The sequence below is a fragment of the Schistocerca serialis genome, chromosome 1, assembly GCF_023864345.2.
Source record: "Schistocerca serialis cubense isolate TAMUIC-IGC-003099 chromosome 1, iqSchSeri2.2, whole genome shotgun sequence".
NCBI lineage: Eukaryota > Metazoa > Arthropoda > Insecta > Orthoptera > Acrididae > Schistocerca > Schistocerca serialis.
In genome coordinates, this window is record NC_064638.1 from 584359296 (window position 1) to 584373679 (window position 14384).

Genomic DNA, 14384 nt, shown 5'->3' on the forward strand with positions numbered 1-14384 from the left:
CAAGCATGGAAACAGGAAGAAAGTGTACTGAACCAGTGGTGGCTAGTGAGTGTACATTCTGGGAGTTCACAATTTTTAGATTCAGATCAATATGACAATGTGAAATTAATAGCATCTCTTATATAACAGTTATGCTTATCAACAGTACAACTGCAGCCACTGCCAATAATAATAACAAAGTTATAGCAATAATAATAAAATAACAATAAGATGCATACATTAGCTGATGAAAGAATTGTTTTTGTGGAATTTCGTTGTTTTGTACATAATTAAGCTAAGTTTAGGGCAATAACGAAATAATGTGAAAGCTTTCTCAACTCTCCATTCCTAATTGTTGTGGATGTGGGAGTTTTCTTGCTTTTCATTTTTTCGAAGAAACTTACAGGATCCCTAACAGATGTACTAGTTCACGAATTTACTTCCGTGCTGAAAATCCGATATTCATAGGCTGCGCCCACAAAACAGCGTGTACTAACTCTACACTTCCTTGGTAAATGTTCGCTGGTAGCCACGCTTACTTGATTTCGTCACTCTCTCAATCATAGGATCTGGTTTCGGAGGCCCTAGTTCCATTGCACCTAACTTTCCTCGGTAATTTACTTTTCTGTTCTCAGAATGAGATTTTCATTGTGCGCCGATATGAAACTTGCTGGCAAGTGCTCTACCGACTGAGCTACCCAAGCACGACTCATGACCTGTCCTCACAGCTATAGTTTTCTGTTTGCGTTTAAAATATATTTAACTAAGTTCACGTTTACACTGCACACGAAAGTCGTACCCGCATAGTAACCAATCAACTCTAAACGCAAAGTGCTATTTTTGAAACTTATTGAACTCAAGTAGAAATGTCTAGCAACATGATCACTGTACTACAACACAAATGAGGCGCTGAGATCCGTAACGACCTAAAGCACACCGCCGTTGATGCCACATGTAAGTAAATATCAGTTATAACAGCTTTTCGTGAATTTTCATGTATACAGTGTGGGCTACAGCACGGATAAACCCCACTCATCATAATATCAACATATATCACAAGCATGAGATAATGCTACAATCGACGGTGATGTGTTTTAGACCATTATGATTGTCAGCGCCTCAAGTGGATTACTGTGAAATAAAATTCATTGCTTAATTCGTTCAGAAACCCCAAAATACGTTTACTGTCAGTACAACTTTAACATATACTGACGTCCGATACAATTCTATTCAGCAGATCTGAGGAGTGTGATATCATCTAGCAGGATTTATTCGAGCGAATGGGCATAACAGTCTACCGCAGTTTGCTACCACCTGGAGGCACTGAGATAAACTTCTTGTTGAGTGACAAAGGCTATTTGTGCTCATCGTGAAACGTACACGTTGTGTATCAAATCCGTACGTATTTGGCTCGTGAGGAATTACATCGCGCGATTAGCGCATGCGCAAAAGCTCCTTAAAACGCGCACAGGTGTTGGTGTGCTCGCTCCCCTGATGCCAAGTTTCACAGAGTCTAGAGAAGCAGCAGCTCCGTAGGTTTAAGTTGCCGTATCTTTCAGACTGCAGAATCTACGTTTTAACGGCATTGAAAGAAAATTAACCAATAACCGCACAAGATGCGGCTAGTTATGGTGTTCACATGCTCTTGCGCCCTTATATAGCAGCCGCCACTGTACTGAACTGAGGAAAAAGAAGCAGAACAGAAACAAAGAATAGTCCGAGCTCAAGATGTGTAACAACGAGCGTATTATAAAAATCATGGCGTCGTGGTTGTGTTGGACAGCAAAGTGGGAGATCCAATTTCAAATCTGCCTCGTGATCCATTATTTTACTCACAAAATCATAAAATTTCCGTCAGGTTACTGACGTCTCTGTTCTTCTTCTGTAGTCCTGCCAATTGTCATATTGTACATTGGTTACAGGATATGACTCATGTGGTAAGACTATTACTATGGCATGGTGATTAGTGAGAGCAGGTGACATGTCGCATAGCCCTCTCACAGAATTGAAAACAACAAATAATCGGATGTGGTTACTTTACAACAAAGCAATTCATGAGTCAAAAGTTCCAAAATGAAGTGCAAGAGTCATATGGTACTTATTTAGGACAAATGGAAGGTAAGTATGTGTGTAGGTCCCTTCCTTACACCTCGCTGTTGCAAACGGACGTTACACCACGACATAGACACAATTTGAAACACAGCGAACAGACACGCCAATGACCGAATGGACTTTTCCTAATTTTTTGGGAAAAAATATTGAACACGAGGGAGATTTGAACACCGTTATCACATAATTACGACGCCGCAGGTATTCACATTAGCTCGATGTTCTATATCTTGAGTTGTGCAAATCGCTCTTTCGAGTTTTCTACTTTTTTCACAATTAAGTACTCCATTTCCCTTTTTTCGAGCTTTATCTGTGTGCAGATTTTGACGGTCTATCCACTGGGTCATCTCACCACTAAATCCGATGGCATTGTGGTGCGGAGTTTCCCTTTTTAGCGCACAACAGCACCATCCCTTCTTGCAATGTGAGAGTTGTTTCGTACTTAGAGTAAATGTAAAGTGACTTGCAATTAGTGCGTGTAGAGTTTTAGTGTCACGGCACTTATAGCTGATGGCGATTAAACAGAATGGAGTGGGTGTCACATCGTCTTAGGACCAAGTGCTCTTGAATAGTACAATGGGGCTACAGAATTTAACGCCCTCGTGCGGCAACATTGCCGCATGAACACTGAAGTAAAAGTTTGTTATATCAGACTGACGCACTATCTCGTTACCAGCAACTTTACAGCAATACCATTCTAACTCCAACCCATTCCACCGCAGTCATGTCGGCCAACTGCTTGCGACGACTCTCCTTCTACCACCAGGATTCGAACCAGGTACCTCTTGTCGAGCGCCGCTGCATGTGTCGGCGGCTACGGCTATGTATGTTTCGAGAGAAACTCGGCTATTAATGCCTGTATTCCAGTTGACAGACAACAGTCGAGAGAATAATTTTGAGTGGGGTTACAGCTTCGTACATTCAATATTAAAATTGCATCTCGCAGAGTAATCCACTGAAGTTCATCGTGGTTATTGCTAGCATATTTTCGAAATAAAAAAAATATATCTACCATAGCATCAACAAAGTCTGTACAATTTTTCTTTGTTGCCTATTTTGCTAAACAGGCTCAATATGAATCGGTTAAAATTTTTGAGAAAAAAAATATACCCATCATTTTAGAATGGATCAGCAAGTTTAATAAAGATCTCCATTTCGAAGAAGAACAAGGAGACAATAGCGAAAAGTTACATACTTACGCAGTCAGTCTCGACAAGTTCGCTGTTCGTCAATGTGTTGTTATTAGTGAAAAAAGGAAGTCACTCGTGGGCTGCGATAGTGAATCAATTCAGAAACAATTTCTCAGGTAGCATTAAAGACGCCAGTGTAAACATCGCACAGTACGTAAATATGTTACCTCTAGTATGTGATGCCTCTACCAACATAAACATAACATAAACGTTCACACATACTGCCATAGTTATGGCCCACTAGTATGCGCTGTAATTTTGTCTCAATGGTTTCATATCGCCGTAAACTTTAGTAGTTCTTACGTAACACTGGGAATTAAGCGTAACTAAAAGCAGTTTATAATAGTAACTTCTTGAAAAACATGTAAAAATATTGCGTATACGGTAAACCCCAGGTTTATCGCCATCTATGCTTTCTTTCTCGTGTGCTTTCATTCGAGTAGAGAAATATCAACAAAAATTTATATTCATTTTTGCAAAATGATACAGTTAAATTTGAGGTGTGTGAAATAAGACGCGTGGTTTGCTCGTCATGTCGGAATCACTAGTGCACTGCAGTGTGTTCTGCGTTAGACCTACAAGGTATCTTTATCAACCCTTCGTGAAGGAAAGAAAGGTAAACGCTTATAGTTCGTGGTCAGCAGACTCCGCGACACCGTTCCTTTGGCAATTTCAGACCTTTCTTCTGAGTCGAGTGTGTCAGGTGCTGCTCATAAGTGCGATTAGTCTCCAGTCGACATCGAGATCATTAGGGAGAAAGACTTAGTTGGTTGGACAAGAATGGGAACGCTAATTGTTGTGACCTTATTGCGCGAACAACCCCGAGATTGGCCTGAGAGGGCTTATAAAATTCAAGGCTACGATCTGTAGCGTATCTGAACCCAACTTTATCTAAATAGCGGTCTACCACCTTAAACACGTCGTTTCTTCAGTTTCGAGTTGATCTACCACCTCCCCTCTTGGGAAAGTGAAACGTCAAGAACGGGATATGTGATCGCAATGAAATTTATTCGACCGATTACGGACATGACACTACAAAAATAATTAGATTTACAGACCTGTACTTCTTCTATGTCTGGGCAAATTGATTACGAAGTAACGCCACCGCGTGCTACAATCAGAGCCGCTAGAAGTCGTCGCAAGGAATCAAAAAGCGCCTGAATATATTGCTGGGGAATTCTCGTCGACGCAGCTGTGGCTGCAGAAAGATCTAAGCGAACAAGTTGCCGACCAACCGTTTTCCAGACGCGACCGATGGGCAACGTGCCATACTATCAAATGTGAAGAGGTAGGCCAGGGAAGCGTGGTACCAGCCGATCTATGGAAGCGACTTCTATATTCCTCGAAACACGCGCCCAACTACTATCGTGCTGATATATGACATGTGGAACGACCTGGAGGGGGAGCATTGTCTCGAGCATTAAAATGTCCCCGAAGTAGCAGTAGCTATTCAGATTACTCTCAAGGCGTAGAAGGGGCGAGATTGCATGTTATAGGCAATGGTGCCCCAAACTATCACATTTGGAGTTTGTCCGCTATGCCGCTCAACAAAATAACCTGCCCGATTGCGTTCACCATTGCTGCATCGGACGCGTATTCGGCCATGACTACAGAACAAGTTGAAGCATAACTCGTCCGAAAACACAACATTTTTCCACGGAGCGAGCCAGTGTCGGCGTTCACGTGCCCATTGCGGTGGTTGTGGGTTATGACAAATGGAAAACAACGTTACGGCATGCGTGCCACCAGTCCAGCTCGCAAGGAAAGGCGTCGAACCGCTGACGCACACATGTCCGCACTTGTTGCAGTGCCTCAACGTCGCGCCAACACTGTGGACGATGCTATTCAGTCCGTTTCGGCCAAGCAGAGAAGATGGCAGTCATCTCGCGCTGTCCTCACGTTGTGTCGTGCAGTACCCTGTCGGCGCTGCAAAATGTTCAAATGTGTGTGAATTCCTAAGGGACCAAACTGCTGAGGGCATCGGTCGCTAGATTTACACACTACTTAAACTAACTTATGCTAAGGACAACACATACACCCGTGCCCGAGGAAGGACTCGAACCTCCGGTGGGAGGGGCCGCGCAGTCCGTGACAAGGCGCATCAAAACCGCGTGGTCATTCCGCGCGGCTATCGGCACTGCGTCGTACGGCCTCTTCTCCCTGCCGGTTCCACATACGCCTCAATGAAGAAGCATCGTGCCCTGCAGACCCGCATCCCGGAAAATCTTTCTGCCCCGTTCGAACGCACTCAAATGTCTATATCCCACACTGTCATGTCACCAAGGCATAATGGCACTTGGTTACACCTTTCCTATTCATACGACGGCTGCGCATCGAGTGACCGTTTCGTATCTTTGACCTGTCCGGCGCTGCTGGGCGTATGTGAAAACTGCCTCTCTCCTACTTAAATCACTTGTTTTGATTCAACTGGTCTACACGGCCTCTTTTCTTGGTGTGTTGCAGAGAATTGCTTCTGAGTGTTCCACATTCTACAAACAGTAGTGCAATTTAGTAGTGCGATACTTTCGTTATGTTCTTAATAAGTAATTAACACATAACCACATTTATTTCGTCAGTTAAATTTCATGACCCAAGTTTTTTTTTCGAAGTATAAGGAGAATGGAAGTGTTATTCAGTTGAAGAATGAGTGAATGAGTGTCTCTAACTTTTCATTTGGGCAGACTGCTGTACGCAACTGCCAGCTCCAAAGGCAACTGACTAATATTACGTGTGACTGGGAGCTACTCGAACTATTTAGAGGTAACATCGATTCCAGCTGTTAAGTAAACATCTAAACAGATGTTCCGCAACTTCTAAACAATTAAAAAAATGACACATTTACATACCGAAATCAAAGGAAAACAATATTGCCTCGACTGGTTTCCCTATTACAGCCCATGAATGATATGGCTAAAGTATGAAAGATGTTACATATTCAGTCCATTACCTTTTTTCAAAATCAATGAAATACAATGTGTGTTATGTAAGGTTTTAAAAAGGTGTTACACTCCATAATTGATACAAAAATAATTTAATGTCTCACGTTCACTACAGTCCACAAAGTCACTAAAAGAGATGTACTCCTTTCCTTCGATGGCTGAAACGTTGTACTAGACGAAACCACGAACCAGGGTGGATACAATGGCGTGTCCAGTCTCCCACACTAGGCACGGCCTCAGAGAACTATCCACAGGAATATCTCTCGTTGAATACATACACATGTAAGAAGTAACGTAATGTTATGAAAAAAAGAAATATTTAAATTTCAATATATTTCATACGATTTTAGTTCATAAATATAGTCATATATCTTTTAAAAAGACAAAGTCCAACGGACGTTGTTTGAATAATACACATTAACATTCGAATTAAGTTTTGATGAGAGGCACAGGTTTTCACTTTCGCTGCACCACTCACACAGTCACTTGTCACAATGGAAACACCATTCTGCAGGGAAAGTTGAATCCAGAGGAACAGATCGGGACATGTTTAACTCTTTCTTGATGAGCTTCGATATTTTTTTGTGTCTTGAAACTCCAGTATTAAAGAAATCTATTCGCTAAGATTTCTCTTCTAATACGGAGTGGCTCTATCAACTGCCGATGCTGCTTGGCAACTAAAGCTATGTCCATAACTAAGAACAAACATCGGTATATCCAGTGAACTGTTATATACATGAGGACGTGGTCAAACAGCGGATATGAGAATATTCATGTAAAGTTGGCAAAACTTAAATTTTTTTTGTGTAATATTAACGTGAAAAAAGAAAAACCGAAATAAAGGTAATGACAGGTTTTCCTCTAAATTCCTAAGCAAGATGATCCGCACAGGACGTAACATTGTTCCTGATTCTGTAACTGGCAATCTCAAAATATCTGTCCATTTTTCTGTTACTTCGGGACTAATTGAACCGTAAGGGTTAAATACCTACAGAAATCAATCTGTGTCTTTTGCCTATGTGCTGCGCCGTATAACTGTCCATTCTAACAGCAAAAATGTCGGATATTTGCGCTAAGTAGACACATGAATGTCTGAACTAGCAATAAACATGTTTCCGTTATTTTCATTCACTTTTTGCAACAAGCATTAATCCTTATCCTGCTTGGAAACGTCTTGTTTGATATTCAGTTTCCTCGTGGCATGCGTTGCTTATGACAAGGTGATCTGAGTCTTTGCTGATTGAATCTAATCAGGATTGATACTATTTGTATTTGGTACATGGTCCCAAAGTTTCTTTGCGTCTCGCACAACCTTCAAAATTTCTCCGCTTAGATCCTTTCGTGGAATTACCATCGATGCGCTATTACAATTCCTAATTCCCTCAATAAACACAAATTTTGAAGACATATGAAAAATCAACGCAGCCATGACGTATTATTCTTGCGAATTACTCAACATGATACCAAGTGTCACCATTTCACTGATGTGAAGATAATGGTAAATCGTTTCTTTCAGATATTTCGGCACTGCACATTTTTGAATGCGATACCGTTTCTACAGAACAAATAAAGAATGTCAAAAGTGGAAAGAAACAGGAAAATAGCTCTGAAATTAGTAAACGGAGACACGGGATCGAAAGTTGACAGTTTGGGCACCTTTCTTTTATCTTACTTTGACTGAAATCTGATTCTTTAAGATATTCGTCTACATTTCATGTTTTTTACTGAATGTGGGCAACTGTGTAATAAATGTGTACCACAACTGAAGTGAATATGCGCTGGTTGGTTGGTCAACGAAACTAAAACCATAGCTCCCTTTCCTGTGCATCAATTTAAAACTTTAACACGTCCTCAGATTTTTTCGAGCAAGTGTATGACCAAAGGTTTGGTGACATTTACGTCCTTCGCAGTCGCCGAAACAATTATTCCTCCCTCTAATTTAGAGAAATAGAAGTTTAACGGTGTTACCTTTCACACGTTTACTTGGCTTGATCTTCCAAGTCAGCACTGTGTGGCCTGTGGGCCACTGAAACTGAGAACCATGTTTCCCTTCAGTACGTCCACTATTTACGACATCTGCAAATATCCGCACTAGAAAAGACATCTTCCTGTCGACGAACTGACAATGTCGACCATTTGTATGCGAGAGTCCTCCCTGATCAAACATTGAAGGGTAATCGCTATTCACTACGCCTTACCCAGCCCACAACGATCCTCAAATTTGATGCAGGTTTTCTGACTACGTTTATGTTCGCTGTACGTATTTTCACTTTATCGCAACGACGTGTAAACCAGACGATTATTCCGCCTCTCGAATATCACATTCTTCAGGTCCTCTTTTCTGGAGCCAGTGATGGATACAGCAACCAACAGTGACGAAATATCACCGCCAATGTTAGGACCGTGGACACTGTTGCGGAAGTTAGTGGCAGAAGATTCTCCGCTCTGCCTCCGGTGACCTGGACATCGGACGCATCGTAGAAACCCGCTGCAGTGCCCTCGGCCGCGTCGATGAAAGTGAAGGCGTGGTCAGCAAGTCCGTCTCCGCCGTAGTCCCGTCGGTGCTAGCAGACAGCGCTGGCCGCCCACAGCAACAACAGTAGCACCACGTGCACGTGCAGCCCACGTGGCTCGGGTGACGCGTCGCTGTGTTGCATGGCGGCCGGCGTCTGATCTGATAACAGAAGAAATGTGATGCTGCACTGCTGTCTACTGCAGAATTTACGAGTAGGCAGAATGGGAGAACGCTACTTACAGGCTCAGAGGCCGTGACAAAAGGAAACATATCCAAGCGGATAAGCATAGTAAAAAGGATCGAGAAAATATTTTAGTGCTGCCACATGTAAAGATTTTTGAAAGTCATTTGAATTGCTATTGGGGAATCCACGAGTGTCCTAAATCAAGAAGGAGGCAGGAGGGAATTGGGAGTGATTTCGAACTCATTTATATTTTCACTAGACACGGCCTGCAGCTCAACAGGTATGGAAAGGGGAGGTTGGCAAAGCTTATAGGTGACAGCATAGGTGGGGTTGGTGGGATCACTCATGGGAAAATTCCTGCAGTAGTGAGTGTTAGAGCTGCACCTTTTTTAGATTGAAGTCAGCTGATAGGTATTCCTGCTTAAGGGAAGTCTTTCTAACGAGGAAATCACTTTTGACAAAGCTGAGGTATCCGAGTAATGAGGGAATTAGTATATTTCATCAAAATATACAAGATATTAAAGTTAGTGAACTGCTTATAGATGTTGACTCTGAAATTATTGGTATATCTGAACACTTCTTAAATAAGGAAACAATTCAGAGGCTTCCATTACCAGGATACAGGTTGACTGGCAGCTTTTCGAGGAGCTCTTTGCGGTGTGGGGTAGTAGCAATGTATGTGAAAAACGGCATCCCATTTGAGTCAATTGATGTTTCAAAGTACTGCACTGAAAAGGTGTTTGAATGTTGTGCAGGTGTGGTTAAATTTAACGGAGCTAAACTTCTAACTGTTGTTATTTATAGATCCCCAGACTCCGATTTCACAAAATTTTTGTTAAAGCTAGAGGAGGTTCGTGGTCCACTTTATAGGAAATACAAAAAGTTAGTTATATGTGGTGACTTCAATATTAATTGTATAAGCGATTGTGCAAGGAAGAGGTTGCTGGTAGACCTCTTTGATTCATATAATCTTATGCAAACCGTATTCTTTCCAACGAGAGTGCAAGGGAACAGTAGAACAACCATAGACAACATTTTTGTTCATTTCTCATTACTAGAAGGGCATTCTGTTAGCAAAAAGGTGAATGGCCTTTCAGATCATGATGCACAAATTTTAACTTTAAAAGATTTTTGTGCTGCAACACGTGTTAAATATAGTCATCACCTGTTCAGGAAAGCTGATCCAGTTGCTGTAGAGACCTTTGTAAACCCTATAATGGAATAAGAGTGGCAAGATGTTTACAGCGCTGATAAAGTAGACGATAAATATAATGCTTTTCTCAAGACTTTTCTCATGCTCTTTGAAAGTTGCTTTCCGTTAGAACGTTTAAAACAGGGTACTTGCACAAACCGGCAGCCTGGGTGGCTGACTAGAGGGATAACAGTATCTTGTAGAACAAAGTGGGAATTATATCAAAACGTTAGAAACAGTCAAAATCTAAATGCAGCAGCCCATTACAAACAGTATTGTAAGGTGCTTAAAAATGTTATTAGGCAGGCAAAAAGTATGTGGTATGCAGATAGAATAGCTAAGTCTCAGGATAAAATTAAAACCATATGGTCAGTCGTAAAGGAAGTTGCTGGTCTGCAGAGACAGGTCGAGGATATAGAATCAGTGCGCAGTGGGAATGTCCGTGTTACTGATAAGTCGCATATATGTACAGTATTTAATAATCACTTTCTGAATATAGCAGGTGAACTAAATAGAAACCTAGTCCCAACAGGGAATCATATAGCGCTCTTAGAAAAAAGTGTTCCGAGACTGTTACCTGAAATGCTCCTCCATGATACTGACAAGAGGGAGATTGAGTTAATAATTAAATCACTAAAGACCAAGAACTCTCATGGATATGACGGGGTATCTAGCAGAATACTGAAGTATTGTTCTATGTATGTTAGCCCAGTTCTCAGCCATATCTGTAACTTTTCCTTTAGGAGTGGTCGGTTTCCTGACCAGTTAAAGTACTCGGTAGTGAAGCAACTTTATAAAAAGGGAGACATTGATAATGTTGACAATTTTAGACCTATTTCTATGCCATCGGTGTTTGCTAAACTTATCGAGAAGGTTGTATATACAATGTTACTGGAGCATTTAAATTCACATAATTTGCTGACAAATGTTCAGTTTGGTTTTAGAAATGGTTTAATAACTGAAAATGCTATATTCTCTTCTCTCAGTGAGGTTTTGGACGGAACGCTAGGTGTTTTCTTTGATTTAACGAAGGCTTTTGACTATGTTGACCACAAAATATTACTGCAGAAGTTGGATCATTATGGAGTAAGGGGAGTAGCTTACAATTGGTTCGCCTCTTACTTTACGAACAGAAAGCAGAGGGTAATTCTCCGCAATATTGAGAGTGGTAGTAATGTTCAGTCCCAATGGGGCACTGTTAAGTGGGGTGTTCCCCAAGGGTCAGTGCTGCGGCCACTGCTGTTTCTTATTTATATAAATGATATGCCTTCTAGTATTACAGGTGATTCAAAAATATTTCTGTTTGCTGATGACACCAGCTTGATAGTGAAGGATCTTGTGTGTAATATTGAAACAGTAACAAATAATGTAGTTCATGAAATAAGTTAGTGGCTTTTGGAAAATAATTTGATCCTAAATCACAGTAAGACTCAGCTTTAACAGTTTCTAACTCACAATTCAACAAGAACCGATATTTTGATCAGACAGAATAGGCATATTATAAGCGAGACGGAACAGTTCAAGTTCCTAAGCGTTCAGATAGATAGTAAGCTGTTGTGGAAAACCCATGTCCAAGATCTTGTTCAGAAGCTAAATGCTGCTTTATTTACCATTAGAACAGTATCTGAAATAAGTGACACTTCAACACGAAAAGTAGTCTACTTCGCATATTTTCATACGCTTATGTCATATGGTATTATTTTTTGGGGTAATTCTTCTGATTCAAAAAGGGTATTTTTGGCTCAAAAACGGGCTGTTGGAGCTATATGTGGTGTAAGTTCGAGAACCTCTTGTCGACCCCTATTCAAAAATCTGGGAATTCTGACATTGCCCTCATAGTATATATTTTCTTTAATGTCATTTGTTGTTAGCAATATTAGCCTATTCCCAAGAGTTAGCAGCTTTCACTCAGTTAATACTAGGCAGAAATCAAATCTGCATGTAGAACGCACTTCCTTGACTCTTGTGCAGAAAGGAGTGCAGTATTCTGCTGCATCCATTTTCAATAAGCTACCACAAGAACTCAAAAATCTTAACAGTAGCCCAAACTCTTCTAAGTCTAAACTGAAGAGTTTCCTCATGGCTCACTCCTTCTATTCTGTCGAGGAGCTCCTGGAAGAGCTAAAAAATTAAGCAAATTCCATTGTTACATTGTTGATTTTCTTCATTTAAACTTACGACTTGTTACCTGAATATGTTTTTTTGTATTTCATTTTGTCTGTTTCTAATATTGTGTTATAATTTCATGTATTGACTCGTTCCATGACCATGGAGACTTCTCCTTAATTTGGTTCCACGGAACAATAAATAAATAAATATATAAAATAAAGTTGCCACATGGACAGAACATCTGTCACACAAATAACATTACCACGTTTGAAAATATTTTGAAGCCTTATTAGGAAGGATCATTCTCATACATTAAGTAATAATTCGGGAGAAGCTCCCTATAACTTTCTTGGAACCCAAGAACCGCATACATGCGAATGTCTTACGATTTCTTCTTGAAGCCAGTCTTAACAGATACACCTTAGCTCACGGAGAATCTTACAAAAGCCTGATTTTCACGTTAGCTTGTCAAAGTTGCATTTCAATGATTAATTTTATGTTTCTGTGATATCAGCATTCAAGAAAATATTTACTGATGAGACGTCGGCACATCTTTTTCCGATAACTCCAGATAACGGACTGGTTACTGTACGCCGCATGAAGAGTGGCCCATCAATTTGAGGACATCATATTCCACGCCGCCTCGTTCGATGCGCCAACTATCTTCGTTGGGTCCATCCAGTGAAAGCTGACATCTGACGAGCACATGTGATCCTTCGTTCACACAGACTTTCAGCCTTAAAACGTATGTCAATGGCAAAACGGTCGTTTCTGGCAAGCCTTGCACTGCAGCTTCTAGAAACTGAACGTGGCAATCTGGACCGTCCTCGGTGAGATGTAACATCTGCAGTTTGTTTAGCCGGCCGCGGTGGCCGAGCGGCTCTAGGCGCTTCAGTCTGGAACCACGCTTCTGCTACGGTCGCAGCTTCGAGTCCTGCCTCGGGCATGGATGTGTATGATGTCCTTAGGTTAGTTACATTTACATAGTTCTAAATCTAGGGGACTGATGACCTCAGATGTTAAGTCCCATAGTGCTGAGAGCCATTTGGAAACTTTGTTTAGGTGCCATTTCTGCGTGGCCGGAGTTGTCACAATAATTTAAGTACGGCTGACCCCAGTTTCTCTAACTGAACGACTCCGTAACAGCAGTTGATATTGCTTCAATCGGAGCCGCCCCCGATTCCAAGGTTTCATTTTGTCTGAGGTAGAGACAGTTTCGTGGTGCTCTGCAACAAATTTCAGCTTCACAGTGCGGGCTATTGCTGACTGTCTTGGCGGTGTTGATAGAAAACTTGTGCGAAATGACAGGTACTCCTCTATCCTGATATCAGGACGCAATGCGTTCATTTTGTGCTAACGGCATCAAGTTTTGCAGCTATAGGGGCGAGTCACCAGTGGCTAGCCGAAAGAAGAGACTCTCAAATTGAGGCACCATTGATTCTCTGTCGTAATTTTGGATTGTTTGATACGTGACATGAACAATTTTTACGAGTAGCAAGCGGAATGGTGATTTCCAATATTGCCGCCATGTTGGTTTCATAGCTTCAAGGCACCCCCCATTAAGTACACTACTATTTCTGATATTCTGCCTTTTTTTCTTTTAGAAATGTTCTTCCTCACCTATGGACCACCCCGCACCGATAGCAGGTTAGGAAAAAGAAAATATAAAGAGATGTCATACTACTATTAATCTGGAGTATAGGCACGCAACTGAGCGAAAATAGGATATATAGTAGAGGAGAAACGTGTACAAATGAAAATGTTCACGTAAGGCGTAGATCACCTGGTTGGGCATACAGAAGGATTAGAAGAAATATAAAATTTTCAGGATAGGCAATTGTTCACGTAAGGTGGTGGTAAGTTCCTGTGGGGACCAAAGAGCTAAGATCATCGGTCCCTAGGCTTACACACTACTTAATATAAGGCAAACTAACTTAACGCTATGGCAACACACACATCCATGACCGAAGAAGGACTCGAACCTCCGACGGGGGTAGCCTTCACAAAAGGAATTGACCATCTGGCTGGGGATAAAGAAGGATGAGATGAAATATTAAATTTTCCAGGCAGTACATTTTTCTCAGAATTTTGATCAAGTAAGAATAAACCAACCAATAAAATAATATAGAATAAGCACTAATGTTCTGGAAGAGAAGGTGAAGAGGTG

At 41.2% G+C, this 14384-nt stretch overlaps 1 protein-coding gene across 1 annotated transcript in view; it reads right to left on the reverse strand.

The window, feature by feature from the left end:
• Positions 1 to 6285: 6285 nt before the first annotated feature.
• Positions 6286 to 14384, reverse strand: part of LOC126457923 (zwei Ig domain protein zig-8-like) — a 398061-nt gene continuing 389962 nt past the window's right edge. Inside the window, exon 5 of the mRNA XM_050094621.1 lies at positions 6286 to 8891. Coding sequence (XP_049950578.1) covers positions 8782 to 8891 — 110 coding nt within the window. The 3' untranslated portion in view covers positions 6286 to 8781. The remainder of the gene's footprint in view (positions 8892 to 14384) is intronic.